Source organism: Dermochelys coriacea, chromosome 10 (genome assembly GCF_009764565.3).
Source record: "Dermochelys coriacea isolate rDerCor1 chromosome 10, rDerCor1.pri.v4, whole genome shotgun sequence".
In the NCBI taxonomy this organism is placed as follows: Eukaryota; Metazoa; Chordata; order Testudines; family Dermochelyidae; genus Dermochelys; species Dermochelys coriacea.
This window is the reverse complement of record NC_050077.1, coordinates 32,052,153-32,067,879: the sequence shown is the minus strand read 5'-3', so window position 1 is coordinate 32,067,879 and position 15,727 is coordinate 32,052,153. Positions and strand designations below refer to the sequence as shown.

The window sequence follows — 15,727 nt, the reverse complement described above, 5'->3', positions numbered from 1 at the left end:
CATGCAACCAATGTGGCACAGATTATTTTAAATGGAGATTTAATGCAGGGCATGGGTGCTAGGTGGAGAGCCCTGGGGCTTTTCTTCCAAAAAATTGAAGCCATCCTTCCTCAGTCCAGCTGTCCTGGTTGGAGCAAAAGCGGAGGCTTCAGAGCAGTCATGGTTTGACCCAGGGTCACCAGTCCTCGTTTGTCCCAGACAATCACCAGTCTGAGAACAGTTTGGCTTGCACAGTGGGTAAGATATCTGAGTCTCTGAATTATGGGATTCAAATTTCCCACATGGTGCAGCTCCAGTATGGGAAGTTTGGGTCCCACAATTCAGCCCGTTCTACAGATCTAAAGACAAGTGCTAACTGATAGTGTCAATTGAAAATAGGCCCTAATTCTGTCCCTAGAAGATTGTACGTCTCAAGGATCTCAAAGTAAAAAATTCAGCCTCACCACTGCACACCCTCCTCCCCAGCCAAGGAGGTGAGGTATGTTAGTTCTATTTTGAAGATGCTCCTGCTCTCACCTCAGCATGCCCACCAGCTGTGTGCGTGTTCTGGCTGATAAAGACACACCCTGCAGTGCGGGGTGCTCTGACACTCTGACATTGCACTAGTGTTCCAGAGTCACCGCCTCTCTATTTTTCTTGTCGATTCTGCCAGTCCCTTTTGGAGTAGAGAAGCCCAAACCCATGTGTACTTAATCTAACCTCTGCTACTATTGTCCTCCCATTCCTAGGAGTGGCCCTATCATCTCCCAGGAGAGCTTAGTTCATCTTCTTGACCCTCTTTAGTATTGCAATAAGGACATTGTGCAGCCTCACCTTCTCCTTATATCCACCTCTAGATCATTACCATGAGTCTAACCGCCGGTACACTGGGGCCCAAAGTTGTGATGGGTGACAGGAGCTGGCTGTCCAGGCCAAGTCCCCACATCAGATCTGGCAGTCAGTAGAAAAAGCTGTTTCCAAGCACCCTTGGAAGTGATGGATTACAAAACGATTGTAACTTTGTGACAAAAACAGGCCAATTCACCTTGAAAATGTTAACTACATTTGCTAAACAGTCGGTTCCACTTGTATTTAGCTGGGACGCTCTGAATCCCTTTCCCAGCTCAGAAGAAGAGCTCTGAGTAAGCTCAAAAGCATCTTTCTCTCACCAGCAGAAGTTGGGCCAATAAAAGATATCATCATACCTCCCCCACCTTGTGAGATCTCTGAGAACAGTTTGGCTTGCACAGTGGGTAAGATATCTGAGTCTCTGAATTATGGGATTCAAATTTCCCACATGGTGCAGCTCCAGTATGGGAAGTTTGGGTCCCACAATTCAGCCCATTCTACAGATCTGTACCTCACCTCCTTGGCTGGGGAGGAGGGTGTGCAGTGGTGAGGCTGAATTTTTTACTTTGTCTAGAGAAAGCCCCCCTGTATTGCAAGTCACCTCTCCAGCTCAAAGAGGGATGGTTTTGTGATAGCTGCCCCCAAGCACCCTTGGAAGTGATGGATTACAAAACGATTGTAACTTTGTGACAAAAACAGGCCAATTCACCTTGAAAATGTTAACTACATTTGCTAAACAGTCGGTTCCACTTGTATTTAGCTGGGACGCTCTGAATCCCTTTCCCAGCTCAGAAGAAGAGCTCTGAGTAAGCTGGGGCCCAAAGTTGTGATGGGTGACAGGAGCTGGCTGTCCAGGCCAAGTCCCCACATCAGATCTGGCAGTCAGTAGAAAAAGCTGTTTCCAAGCACCCTTGGAAGTGATGGATTACAAAACGATTGTAACTTTGTGACAAAAACAGGCCAATTCACCCTTTCACACATTCTTTTAGTTTTGTATCAAATATGTTTGGAGGCAAATGTATGTTTTCCTGTCCCTACGTAAAGAACTCACATTTATTGCTCTTTGGAAAGGTGACAGTTTGGCTTGCACAGTGGGTAAGATATCTGAGTCTCTGAATTATGGGATTCAAATTTCCCACATGGTGCAGCTCCAGTATGGGAAGTTTGGGTCCCACAATTCAGCCCGTTCTACAGATCTGTACCTCACCTCCTTGGCTGGAGAGGAGGGTGTGCACTTTCAAATTTCCCACATGGTGCAGCTCCAGTATGGGAAGTTTGGGTCCCACAATTCAGCCCGTTCTACAGATCTGTACCTCACCTCCTTGGCTGGGGAGGAGGGTGTGACAAAAACAGGCCAATTCACCTTGAAAGATAGCTGCCCCACATTTCCAAAGAGCAATAAATGTGAGTTCTTTATGTAGGGACAGGAAAACATACATTTCCCTCCAAACATATTTGATACAAAACTAAAAGAATGTGTGTGGATTACAAAACGATTGTAACTTTGTGACAAAAACAGGCCAATTCACCTTGAAAGATAGCTGCCCCACACCTTTCACACATTCTTTTAGTTTTGTATCAAATATGTTTGGAGGGAAATGTATGTTTTCCTGTCCCTACGTAAAGAACTCACATTTATTGCTCTTTGGAAAGGTGACACCACCCTCTTGAAGCAGCAGTATTGGGCATTGTTTGCTGGGCCAAGTGGTCATGCTTTCTCCTGGGTTGTATTTATTGCGTGTTAAGAAGTACAGATTTTATTTTCTGCCCAAAGCCGTATTGGTTTTGTTTCTTGTTGGCACGGTTTGGTTTTCTTGACTCATACTCACAGACAATTGTCTAGAGAAAGCCCCCCTGTATTGCAAGTCACCTCTCCAGCTCAAAGAGGGATGGTTTTGTGATAGCTGCCCCACACCTTTCACACATTCTTTTAGTTTTGTATCAAATATGTTTGGAGGGAAATGTATGTTTTCCTGTCCCTACGTAAAGAACTCACATTTATTGCTCTTTGGAAAGGTGACACCACCCTCTTGAAGCAGAAAACAATAAAATGAAATAATCCCCCAGTATTGGGCATTGTTTGCTGGGCCAAGTGGTCATGCTTTCTCCTGGGTTGTAACCCCAGCTTGATTTATTTTTCCTGTGTCATTGTATTATTTCTCATAGACCTCTGAGATTAGGGAGGTGATTTTCTTATGACCCCGGAAAGAGTTATTAACCCCTGAGTGGTCGCAGCCAGGGCATTTAGGACTTAGTTAGACCCTTGGCCAGCGGTGCTGGGAGCCATTGAATCAAACTGTAAACGCTGTATAGGATGGAAACCACTTCAAGCCAGGGGTGCAGCAGCATCCCTACTTCCAGCACCTGGGTGCTTGGCAGGTCTCATGGAGGAGTTTGTCAGACCCTGTTGTTTCCCAGAATGCAGGCCGCAGGGACTGACCGGCAGCCGCAGAGCTGAGTATCCACCCCCCGCACCCCCCGACAATGAGACGCGGAGACAGAGCTGCGGGGTTGGCATCTTTATTGGGTCAGAGCACTGCAGGGCGCGTGGCTAACCCGCCAGAGCCGCGAGAGCCAGCGGCTCACCGGTACTTCTCGGCCAGCACCGCAGAGACGGCGGCCAGGAACTTGTCATAAGCGAGGTGCACCTGCGGGGTGTACTCCTCTCCCAGGTGCACGGCCAGCACCACCTGGAAGCAGTGGGACAGCAGCTGCAAAGCAAAGCGCAGCGGGTCAGCCGCAGCCAGCCCTCGGCCCCAGGGAGCCCCGAGCCAGCAGCGCCTGGGGCAGCCCGCACCCCCGGGGAAAGTGGAGGGGGGCTAATCCCGCACCCCCCGGAGAGAGGGGAAAGTGGAGGGGGGCTGATCCCGCACCCCCCGGAGAGAGGGGAAAGTGGAGGGGGGCTGATCCCGCACCCCCCGGGGACTCTCCCCGGCCCTGGCTTGTTCTTGCCTTGAAGTTGACCGGGTCCACCCGCAGGTTGTAGGCATGCAGGTTGCTGAGCTCGGAGAGCTCCTCGCTGAGGTTGTCCAGGTGCCTTACGGCGTTTCCCAGGGCGTTCACCACCTTCTTCCCGTGGTGGCGGATATGATTCGAGTCATGGTGCAGGTTGAAGTGGGGGAAGTAGGTCTTGGTCTGTGGGTAGACGGTGAACATCCTGCGGGAGGGGGTCAGAGACAGTGAATCCCAAAGGCCCCCTCCCCGGGTGCCAGGGGAGCCCCGCGCCCGCCCGCCCGGGTGCCCCCATCAGCCCGGTCCAGCCGCGCAGCTGGGTCATTTCCAAGTCCTGTCTGCGCCGGTATCCTTCCTACACCCTGCGCCTGGGCCGCCTGCCCCCGGCCCTACCTGTCCACGGCCTCGGCCCCAAAGTCCTCCTGGTGGCCCAGCACCTTCTTCCAGGCCTGTAGGATCAGCTGTTTCTCGTCTGCGGTCAGCATGGCGGCGACGGGGGCTGTGCGGGTCCGCTCGCCTCCGCCGCCCCCTTTATATCTGTGGCAGCCGCCCTCCCCCTGGCCCCGGCTGGGCGGGCCCTGATCTTATTCGGGGCGAGGGGCCTGCGGCGGGGCAGGCGTTACGGGGCCGGGCGGCTTTCCCAACGGGAGCGGCCGGACACAGCCCGGCCTCCCGTCCTGGGACCCCGGAGCAAGCGAGCCCAGGGCGGGCCTGGGAGCAGCCCCAGGGCGCACCAAGCCCTCAGGGCAGATCCCACACAAAACGGCCGAAGCACCCACCCGATCCCCAGGCCCCCACCTCCCCGGCTAGCGCGGGGCCCCGTTCTGCAAGGAAACAACAGGAGGGCTGGGAAATCACTAAACTGTAACAGCAAAGGGAATGGTCCCAGGGCCACCCTCCTGTGAGGCAGCAGGGAGGGGGGAGCGTTGACCTGGGAATGTGCCCTGGGCATGGGGTACCTGAGAGCCTGTAACCCTGAGCCAGGAGGGGGCGGGGGAGGTAACACCTCTGCCCGGGAAATGGACAAAGGCTGCAGGAGAGAGCCTGCTGGGGGGGGGGGTTGGTTTCGGTTTGATGCTGGGTGGTGGAATGCAGGGAACCCCAGGGCTGGGGTCTAACCTCCCTGCCCCCCCCCCCAGAAGGACTTGACTGAGGGGTCCTGGGTTTACCCACAAGCTCTGTTTTCGACTGTGTTCCTATTGTCCAATAAACCTTCCGTTTTACTGGCTGGCTGAGAGTCACAGTGAATCTCAGGAAGAGGGGTGCAGGCCCCGGACTCCCCCACACTCCGTGACACCTCCCGAGCCTTTCCTATGGTGGTCAGCCAACCCCCCAGCTTTGACTGGTCTGCATCTGGGGCAGAACACTCCCTTTGCTGCTCCGGAGCATAATAGAAGCTAGCCTCTTTGCCCCAGAGGGTAGCACACAAGGATCTCTTAGCACAGTCCACAGAGCCCCCTTATCTGCTCCTCAATGACACCAGCATAAACCAGGAAGGATTCCAAGGCACTAGGGTGAGCTGGGTGTAAACCAGGAAAATTTGGTCCATCTCATGCACCTTTGTTTTTCTTCAGTTCACTGGGATAGTTCCATCCTGCTGGGAGATTTACTGCACTTGAACTTCTCAAGCTGCCCTGTGTCTGCTTGTTTAGAAATTTCAATCTCTCATAGATTCATAGACTGTAAGGCCACTAGGGACCATTTGATCATCTAGCCTGACCTTTTGAATTTATCAAGCTTTAACTATCAACTGTTGGTTCTTGTTATGCCTTTCTCTGTTAGATAAAAGAGCTCTAGTGAAGGAAGGCCCTGTGCTGTTTTGTTACATAAGCATCTTTGGAAAAGGAAAAAACCCATAGTCTTCTAAAGGAAAGACTCAATGCAAAAAAAGAATGTAACATGTCTATTGCTTCTCTCTACTCCCTTCCCCCTTTGGGAGTCAAAAGGCTGTATATCAAATTCAGTCTGTGCAGAAAGCAAAAATTCATTTTTAATTGTATTTGCTGGGTTGGAGCTACAAAGTTAGGTCTCTCAGTCTACAGGGGTTCTGCCAGGGATGACCAAGAGAGGTGTGCACAAAGATCAAGGGAAAATGGCCTTTTCATAGAAACTAAACTGTTAGCAAATTTACAGCAGATTTTGGAATCACTTTATGAGGAATACAAGTTGTAGGACGCTATCTAGAATATTACCATTTCTGCCCTTTCTTTATTTGGCTATTTGCCTATGCAATTACAGTCATTAAACATGAAATTAGGAATATACAATTTGTGTGTACAACAGCCTATCTAAGTTATCAGGAATTCTGGTCTCTAAAGTATATATGTTATGGTTCAGAGTCAACAGACCACTGAGATGGCTCAAAACTCTCAAAGCTGTTGTTTCCAACATTGGTTCACATTTGTAACTTTGTTTTCACAACTATAAGGGCTATTAATTGTCTTTCAATGCAAACTTTCATTCTGCAGAATCTGAAGCTGAAGATGTTGTGATGGCCAAAAGTATAACTGGGTTCAAAAAAAGAACTAGATAAGTTCACGAAGAAGAGGTCCATCGATGGCTATTAGCCAAGATGCTGAGGGATGCAACCCCATGCTTTCTGAGTGGAGAGAGGTAAATAGTGGTGTCCCCCAGGGATCTGTACTGGGACCAGTGCTGTTCAACATATTCATAAATGATCTGGAAAAAGGGATAAACAGTGAGGTGGCAAAATTTGTGGATGATACAAAACTACTCAAGATAGTTAAGTCCAAAGCAGACTGTGAAGAGTTACAAAGGGACCTCACAAAAGTGGGTGTCTGGGCAACAAAATGGCAGATGAAATTCAATGTTGATAAATGTAAAATAATGTACATTGGAAAACATAATCCCAACTATAAATATAAAATGATGGGGTCTAAACTACCACTCAAGAAAGAGATCTTGGAGTCATTGTGGATAATTCTCTGAAAACCTCCACTGCAGCAGCAGTCAAAAAAGCTACCAGAATGTTGGGAATCATTAGGAAAGGGATAGATAATAAGACAGAAAATATCAGTGCCTCAATATAAATCCAGGGTATGCCCACATGGTGAATACTGCATGCAGATGTGGTCGCCCCATCTCAAAAAAGATATATTGGAACTGGAAAATGTACAGAAAAGGGCAACAAAAATGGTTAGGGGGTATGGAACAGCTTCCGTATGAGGAGACATTAAAAAGACTGGGACTTTTCAGCTTAGAAAAGAGACCACTAACAGAGGATATGAGAGAGGTCTATAAAATCATGACCGGCATGGAGAAAGTAAATAAGGAAGTGTTATTTATTCCTCATAACACAGGAACTAGGGGTCACCAAACAAAATTAATAGGCAGCAGGTTTAAAACAAACAAAAGGAAGTATTTCTTCACACAAGGCACAGTCAACCTGTGGAACTCTTTGCCAGAGGATGTTTGTGAAGGCTGAGACTATAACAAGGTTAAAAAAAAACTAGATAATTTAATCTAGGATAGGTCCAACAGTGGCTATTAACCAGGATGGGCGGGGATGGTGTCCCTAGCCTTTGTTTGCCAGAATCTGGAAATGGGTGACAGGGGATAGATCACTTGATGATTAGCTGTTCTGTTCATTCCCTCTGAAGCACCTGGCATTGGCCCCAGTTTGAAGACAGGATACTGGGCTAGATGGACCTTTGGTCTGACCCAGTAGAGCCGTTGTTATGCTCTGGGCATCGCACAACCTCTGATTACCAGGAGCTGAGAAGAGAAGATGGGGGGGATCCCTTCATAATTGCCCTGTTCTGTACACTCTCTCTGAAGCTCTGGTACAGGTTATTGCTGGAGACAGGATAATGGGCAAGAGTGACTATGGTTTGACCTGGTCTGGCAGCTCTTATGTTCTTAAATCATGGGATCCGCTAGGCCAAGCCAGGCCAGGAGTTTGTCAAGCCTGGTCCAGAGGAACCACAAGCCACAAAATCAGCTTTCTTGCTTGTAGGGCTTTGTGATGGGTCTTGTGTGTATAAACCCCGCAATTATAGTGACAGGGTTACAGGGAGATCAAGAGTCTAATTAGCCTATTCTGACACCTCCAAGCGATAGAAGGAATTAAGGATTAGACCTAGCTGGGAAAAACAGACTCAATGATTGCTATAAAGGAAGGACCAATAGGGGAGGTCTGAGAGAGAAGAATTGCAGTAGGGATTGTATATCCTGGGTTTGGCCCTGAAGGGAGAAGGTAGTTAGGGTGAAGGAGTTCCAGGAGGCTGTCAGAGAGGCAGAGGAGCCACTGAAAGTGACACCCTTCAGCAGCAGAGTGATGAGAAGCGAAGCTGGACCTCTAGAAGGAGAGGATCACAGGACCTGAGTCTGAGGAATCACCTGCAGAGGCCCATGGTAGGAAGCAGGTCAAGGAAGCAGCAAGGGGTCAGAAGAGATTTCTACCACTTCCTACAGGGACCCTGGAACCCAGAGGAGTGAGTGGCCCTTGTTCCCCTGCCAAACCCAGCAAACTTTGAAACAGTGAACCATATCTGAAAACTTGTTGACCCTTGTTCCAAGTCTGAGGATCACAAAAGGGAAACCTAGTCAGAGTGCTACAATGCTGCATCCTAATGTGAGGTGTTGCTGTGGTGCCAAGCATGCACTGTTTCAGGCCTGATGCAATTGGGACTCTTTCTATTGATTTTAATGAGAACTGGATTGGATCCCAATGGCTTTTTATTTACATCTACCTCTAGGTGTGATAGTTCTTTGCATGTCATGGTAAAATATGGTTCTTCATCTCTGGCCCCTTCTATTTCCGGATTACTCTGAAACTGGCACTAGTACAACCGTGAGTGTTGTCTCTGGACACTCCACTACTCAGGGGAGTCCACACAACTCAACATTTCCTCAGGGTGTCACAATTAAAATCACAACTGTGCCCATATCTTGCTGAAATCCTGCCCTGTGCCCTGCAGCCTTGAAATGTCATATTGCATGTCTGTATTGGGGAAGTCAGCATGTTGCCCATGGAGCTGGAAAGGAACATGGGGAAAGGGGCTGGATACGGATACGATGCCTTTCACCTCTATGTCTCGGATTCCACCCCAGCCTCAGTCAGGAGTCTGGCTAGGCATCCTGAGAACAGGAATGCAATACAAAACCTTTCACCTTTGAGTCACCACTGACAAAGTCACTAACCTCTGGCAGCTGTTTGGTGACCTGTGTACAATGAATTGTCCCCGGACATAATGGGAACTGTTGCTGGCAATCTGAGACTGAATCATGGAGACCGAACGAGAGTGGCCCATCTTGACCAGGGCAGGGTGAGATGCTGCTGCCCATCTAAAGACAGAGGACTTAATGCTCAAGACTGTCAGTCTGGCAGCTCCCATCAGCACTGACTTAACTTGAAATATATATGCATAAAACAGAACCAGGCTCTGAAGTCCTGATAGAGAACTTTCCTCTGCTTCCCAGCTACACTTGCACTACAGTGGCTTTGTCTAGCCAGGCAAATCAGCTGGGGAGGGGGTGTCTCAGAGATACTGCCAGTCTGGCTCAGCCCAGGGTCCTCTTAGCCCAGGATCTTTCCTCTGGCAACGGTCAGCAACAGCACCAGAAGATACAAAGATCCCTCAGTGGCAGTTTTGGTATAGCCTGCCTACACAGGAGTTTCTTCCTAGACCCTTTCATTACAGGCTGTCTTATTCCCTGAAGCAGGAGGGTTCTATGCCTTAAAATGTTGGGTTTGGGGGAATCTGAGCTAATGTAACTTCTCTTTATCAAGGATGTATCTAATTATTTATGAATCTGAGTAAGTTCTTGGCCTCAATGAGATCTTGTGGTAATGAGTTCCACAGGCAAATTGTGCAAAAAACATTTCCTTGTATTGGTTTTAAATTTGCTGCCCTTCAGTTCAATGTATGATGAGAAAAAGGTAAATAGAAGTGTTGTATGTGGATCCCCGATAATTAACCCCTTAGCATCTTACAGGAAATGTCAGAACCCTTCCCATTATGAACAATAATGTGTGGCTGGAGCCAGTAAAGATTAAAGCACAGAGATCATGATGGCTAATTGGCATATTTATTGACTTTTTGTTAAGGACAAAACCCATGTGTGGGGATTCATGAAGCGTGCATGATGAGGGGTGGGCACTCCACTCCTAGCTGCCATGGCCTCATACTCCAAGGAGACAGTTTATCGATACTTCTCAGTCAGCACTGAAGAAATCTTGGACAGGAACTTGTCCCATGCAGCATGGACTTCTGGGGTGAAGTCATTGGGAAAGTGGGCAGCCACGGAGCACAGAATGCAATGGGAAAGCAGCTGCAAGAGAAAAGAACAGGAGGAAATCAAATGGAACTGCCTGAAATAACATTCCTCTGGCTAGTGAGACTCTGGCCTTTGAAGAATCAAGCAGGAATCTCCTTGCTAGTTACACAGAGTCACCTCATGTGGATATGAGCTATTGGCTAAGAAATCCACTTCCTGCCTTCTGGACTAGAGAAAAGTCATTGCTTAACATTGCTCCCTCTTTCCCCTCCACAAAAGGAGAATACAAAATAACTGTGAATAACCCTTGCATTTATAGAAGGCTTTTCATGCAGGAACCTCAGAGCCCTTGGCCAAGAACTGTCAGTATCATAATCCCCATTTTAGATGGGGAAGATGAGGCACAGAGATGTGATGTGACCTGCTCAAGATCACATAGTGAGTACATGGCAGAACCAGAGCTACTCATTCCTAGACCAGTGCACAGCCTCCTGGACCACAGCTGCACTCTCAGGACTGACTGTTCCCAGCAAAGGCAGGAGTCTTAGCAAGCCCAAGAGGGAACAGCCAAGGACTTCCACAGCCACGCTGATTAAAGTGAAGCTGCAGCCACATTTCCAAGGCTCAGCATGATAACAGCTTCACTGCTGAGCTGCAAGGCTTAGTCCCTGCCACACTCTGCACTATAGGGGAAAGTATTCAGTGCTTAAGCTCCCATCAGCCGAAGTGGCCTGGGCCCACAGACTCAGTGACCAATGGACTCTCTTCACTCTCTGCACTTCATGTTGGAGTTCACTCACCTTGAAGTTCACTGGATCGACTCGGAGGATGTAAGCATGCAGCTCGCTAAGTGTGGCCAAGGCACCTGTAATGTTATCGATGTTCTTGACAGCCTCACCAATAGCACCCAGGACCTTAGAGCCATGGTCATGAAGCTGAGCAGAACCTTGGCTGAGATCGAAATGAGGAAAATAGGTCTTGGTCTGGGGGAAGCTTGAAAAAAGCCTGGAAGAGAACATTAGAAATGGCTTCAGCAATGGAAATTGCACTGAGCGGCTGACACTGAGAAAGGGGGAGCCATGACCCTGGATAAAAGGACTCCATTCTGCTCTTCTAGTCCAAAGCATTAGAACTGATAAAGAATGGATTAGAGAAGATCTGTGATCCTTAGACTGTTAATGTCCTACTGTAACCTGTCCTAAACTATGAGCTGAACTGGTGTGGGAATATTCAAATGTTACAGGCCAGCAGTTCCACAGAAGCAGTTTGTAACCTTATTTCTTTATTTTAGGAAAAGAATGATATCAGACCAAATTAATCTCTGGTATAACTGCATAAATCAATAGAGTCACACCAGGGAGGATTCTAACCCACAGTGAATCATCAGATGTAGTGGGAGCCTAGAGGCAAATGTAGATTTACATGCTGAAATGTATTTTTAAAGCATTTTAAACTTACTTTCTTTTCTTCTTTGGACTAAATAACCTAATACCTCCACACAGCCACCTGCACCTTCTGTAGTATATTTTCTTCAGCAGAACCAAGTTTTATTTCCTAATGATAGTTAGCAAAATCCATAATCTTACAGTGAATACTCTATATACAGAGATATTTCATTGTCCAGAATCTTTGCTTTACCCACTATAAGTGGGGCTATACATCCAGAAAGGACCATCAAAAGATTTAAAATTAACTGGCTGAATAACACAAACCGGGGACTATTCTTCACCTGAATAAACCAAGCCTGGTTCAATCAACTTCCAGTTATTTCCCTCCCTTTGTGTCAGCTTGTTTAGTTGATTAGCTTTGGGTGGATTTCTACTGGAAGGGACATAGGGTGGGTCATCCCCAAACTTCAGTTGGGTTTCTTTGAAATGGGATGTTTGGGGGAAAACATCCTCTTCACTTAACATAAACTTCACTTCATATAAAATACAATTTCCCAGTTCTGCCAATAAAGGCTATATAGTTGTATTTACAGCAAACCCTCTGTGGACCTAAAAGTCCATGTGGTTTAAAGTGATATACACTTCTAGGAGATAGTTACTTCTTCTCCTACTACTCTGTAACACATCAAATGGAATGTTGAGACATGTTTCAAGCAATCTTCTTGAATGCCCTGTATATTATCCATTCTCAAGCATTGCTCAGTACTTGCCAATATAAATTGCATCACTCACATAATAAACCCCACATCCACGCCTTCTTTTTTCATGTTCAGCTCATAAAAATGATAACCTTTGCATTTGGCAAGGTATTATCTGGGTATTAATGACAGTGTGGAGTCACTTTCCTGAACTCCTCTCAGCTGGCATTCATGGAAAGTGCTATACAAGTGAATAGAAAATTACCTTCTTTCTTTAGAAACCATCCAGTAGGATTTGATAGCAGGAATATTATTCTCTGATAAATTCTAGAGTTTTAGAGTAATTTCTATAGAGCTCTACCACATTCTACTAGACTTTACATGACTTTACATGAAGGTTATTCTTCAAGAAAAGCTGAAGTCCTCAACCATCAATGTTTGAATGATACACTTTAAAATCTGCCCACTCAAGGGTGCCCAGTAGCCAACCATTATTGTCTCTGATTTCCCCAGGCCTCTGAATTACAGTCCCAGATTCACCCCTGGCAAAAGCAAACACAGCTCAATTATTGTCAATGTTGCTAGGCTCACGTACACTAGTGGTGAATTTGGCCCACAGAATCTAATGAGAGTCTCAGGGCCTGATTCTGATCTCATTCACAAAAGTTTTACACTAGAGTAAGTCCACCAGACTGATCCACCAGATCAGAGACAGGCCCACAGTATCTAAGCAAAGATGCTGCATTGCTTACCTCTCCAGTGACTCGGTCCCAAGGGCATCAGCTTGGGCAGCTATCTTTCCCCAAATGGCAACTACTGCAGCCTTCTCAGCTTGAGTCAGAGTCATTGTTGCTGGAGTTTGGGAGATCAGCCTTCTTACAATGGAAACTCGGACAGGTCTGTCATGATTGCCTTCACAGCCTCAGTTATAAAGGGGAAGGGGAGAGCAGAACTTGGCAGCTGTCCATTGTCATTGGTCACTTCTGGGTCCCACCCAATGACGTGAGGCTATCTTATCTCCTTATGAAACAATGCCTTGCCCTGCTCTGGATTGTACACTGGGAGGTTTTATCAATTTCTCACATCTTAAGCAGCAATGGGTTGGCCAGGGGAAATGAACTGTCCGCAGGGGCACAGATGAGCAACCAAACAGTACTGGGGAATCATAATGACAAAGTGGAAAATGTCAGGCCAAAGAGCATGGAGGGAATCATCAACATGTTTTACAAACATGCTAAAAGGCTTGGAGAGAGGTGACAGCAGAGACAGATCACTGCTTTCCATATAATACATGGGGACAGATCAGGATGTGCTAAATGCAGACTGTGGGTAAAATTCTGGCCTCGCTGAAGTCAGTGGAGTTGCTCCTGCAAAGAATGATTTACTAATTACACAAGGACAATACTCCATAGCACTAGTTTGAAAAATTATATCACTTCAGATCTAAAAACTTCCCATGAAAGTAGCAGTAATAATGATACTTTGTACAAACACACATACACACACCTTGCTGAATTAAGTAGGGTTCCACAGAAACGTGTGTGTGTATGTGAAAATTATTATTATATACTACCTCCATATCTACAGAATGCTTCTGATCCCTAGATTTCAAAGTGTCTGAACCATGTTGCCTTCTTGCAGTAAAACAGCAGGCACCCAGAAATCAGTTTCTGAAATCTATAATTCATTGGCATATAGGTATTTCTCTGGAGCTCATTGCAGGAGTATTTGATTCTTCAGGTCTTTCATTCCTTGACATACAATTATTACTATTATTTATCCCTTATATTGTGGGATAGCACAGAAGGCCCCAGTTGGGACTGGGAGCCCATTGTGTTGCATGCTGTACCAACACACAGGAGGACACGGTTCCTCCCTGGAAGAGGTCATAGCCTAAATACACAGAAACAAGCAAGGTGCGGGGGAGTGAAAGAGCAAGGGGATGGCTGGCATATGTCTAGAGTCACTAGGCAGCCAAGAGCGGCTGGAGGGATTGCCAGGCCTTGCAGTTAGACACAGCTTCAAAGAAATGCTCCTCCGGAGAAGAGTGCTGATGTGATTGCAAGAAGGAACCTCTTGTCCCTGTGCCTGTGACACGGGCTACAGCAGACCCATCTGCCACCAAGATGAACTTATAAAAGCAATGCACACAGCTCCCCTCACCCCACCATACTGACAGCAGACCACAGACAAGAAACTGCCACAATCAGAAAAGAGTCAGAAGAGATCCCCCTTCAAATCCTTTCTCCTCCACTGCCAGAGAGGAGGGAATTGAACCTTGTGAGTGCTCTAACCACAGGGCTAAAAGTTATTAGTTGGGCAGCATCTCCTCCTCTAACCATTTTCTATGGAGTAAGGCAACTGCCCAACTCATTCCCCCTAGAAACACCTTAGGTACCTAGGCCACCTGATTTCAGGCAGCAGGTTCCTGTTACCAGCTCACTAAGCAGAAACAGGCACCTAGCTCTAAGAGGGGCAGAACTTAGCACACACTCCTCTGGTGAGCATCTGCCATTGGCTAGCTTAGATGGCTCTGCACCTAGCATGCTGACTTTGTGGCTTGCATTCTAAAATGCCTATCTATCTGCTCTTTTTGTACAGGGGATGGAGGTGCCTAAATTGGCTTCATAGATGGTGTTTTTCCTGGATTTTCTAGGTGCCTAAAAGTTAGGCATTGTGATGCTCAGTGTCGCAACACTTAAGTCCCTTGGGGATTCCACTTAAGTGACTAGCCCAAAAAGACTCAAGCAGTCTGATGTAGAGCAAAGAACTGAACCCAGCTCACCAAAGTCCCAAATTGCGAGCTAGCATCCTCACTCCTGGACCAGTCTTCCTCTCTTCCCAGGAGCCTTGCTTGCTGGCTCGGGACACAGCTCACTACTGTGTAGCTCCACTGTATTTTTTGTGCTTTTTTTGCCATATTTTACACGGTGGGAATTTTTACAAGGAAATTTGTATGAAGCAGAGTTTCATTAAAACAAAACGCACCAAACCGTGACTGTTCCAATTAACTCCTGACCACTAGAACAGCAATGAGGCAAGACCTCCAGTCAGCAGAAAAGCAAGGGCAATGCTTCATTTGTTCACCTCTCAGATTACATATGTGTGTATACATTTAGGGATTTCCCTTTGTGAGAACCAAGAACTTAATTTTGCCAAAGATCCTGTGGAAGTAAAAAGTGAAGCTGAGTTGTAGAGATAATGCATAACAATTAGCGTGCTAGATCTTCAAAGCACAGTATATATACATTTTCTCCCCACGAGATTCCAACTTAATGACTTATATCTTTAAACACTAAGAGTAGTCTGTGTGTGTGTGTGTGCATATGCGAGTATCAACAGAAAGAATACCTTGTTACGTGTTCTATATATTTTATGTAGATTGTGACAGGGTCGGGCCAGATGGCTACAGGAGAGTAATAGAAGGCAGATATATTAGTCCCAGGTTAAGTAGGTCCCTTTTCCCTGGGTAAGGTAACAGGGAAGGTTCCAGAACAATCAGGAACCTTCTGGAGACAATTAAGACAGACAGGCTGATTAGAACACCTGCAGCCAATCAAGAAGCTGTTAGAATCAATTAAGGCAAGCTAATCAGGGCACCTGGGTTTAAAAAGAAGTTCA

General features: G+C 46.9%; 2 protein-coding genes and 1 long non-coding RNA gene across 4 annotated transcripts; 1 reads left to right on the top strand and 2 right to left on the bottom strand.

Moving 5' to 3' along the window:
* Window positions 1–3,332: 3,332 nt before the first annotated feature.
* LOC119862140 (hemoglobin subunit alpha-D) lies at window positions 3,333–4,334 on the bottom strand. Its single transcript, XM_038418252.1, has 3 exons — window positions 4,174–4,334; window positions 3,781–3,985; window positions 3,333–3,539 (listed from the first exon to the last, which is right to left on the bottom strand). Exons 1-3 carry the CDS (start codon window positions 4,263–4,265, stop codon window positions 3,411–3,413), a joined length of 426 nt encoding a protein of 141 aa, XP_038274180.1. The 5' UTR covers window positions 4,266–4,334; the 3' UTR covers window positions 3,333–3,410.
* Window positions 4,335–4,965: 631 nt separating this feature from the next.
* Window positions 4,966–11,794, top strand: LOC122456035. Its single transcript, XR_006274647.1, has 2 exons — window positions 4,966–6,393; window positions 9,739–11,794. It is a non-coding gene; the product is annotated as an uncharacterized LOC122456035 (long non-coding RNA).
* On the bottom strand, window positions 9,819–14,578 carry LOC119862139 (hemoglobin subunit pi). Of its 2 annotated transcripts, XM_038418247.2 has the most exons (3): window positions 12,859–14,578; window positions 10,821–11,025; window positions 9,819–10,074 (listed from the first exon to the last, which is right to left on the bottom strand). In XM_038418247.2, the coding sequence occupies exons 1-3, from the start codon at window positions 12,951–12,953 to the stop codon at window positions 9,946–9,948; spliced, it is 429 nt and encodes a 142-aa protein (XP_038274175.1). In that variant the 5' UTR covers window positions 12,954–14,578; the 3' UTR covers window positions 9,819–9,945. The 2 variants fall into 2 exon arrangements, with proteins under 2 accessions (XP_038274175.1, XP_043349496.1); XM_043493561.1 differs by lacking the exon at window positions 12,859–14,578 and having other exon boundaries at window positions 9,821–10,074; window positions 10,821–12,135.
* Between the last annotated feature and the right edge of the window lie 1,149 nt (window positions 14,579–15,727).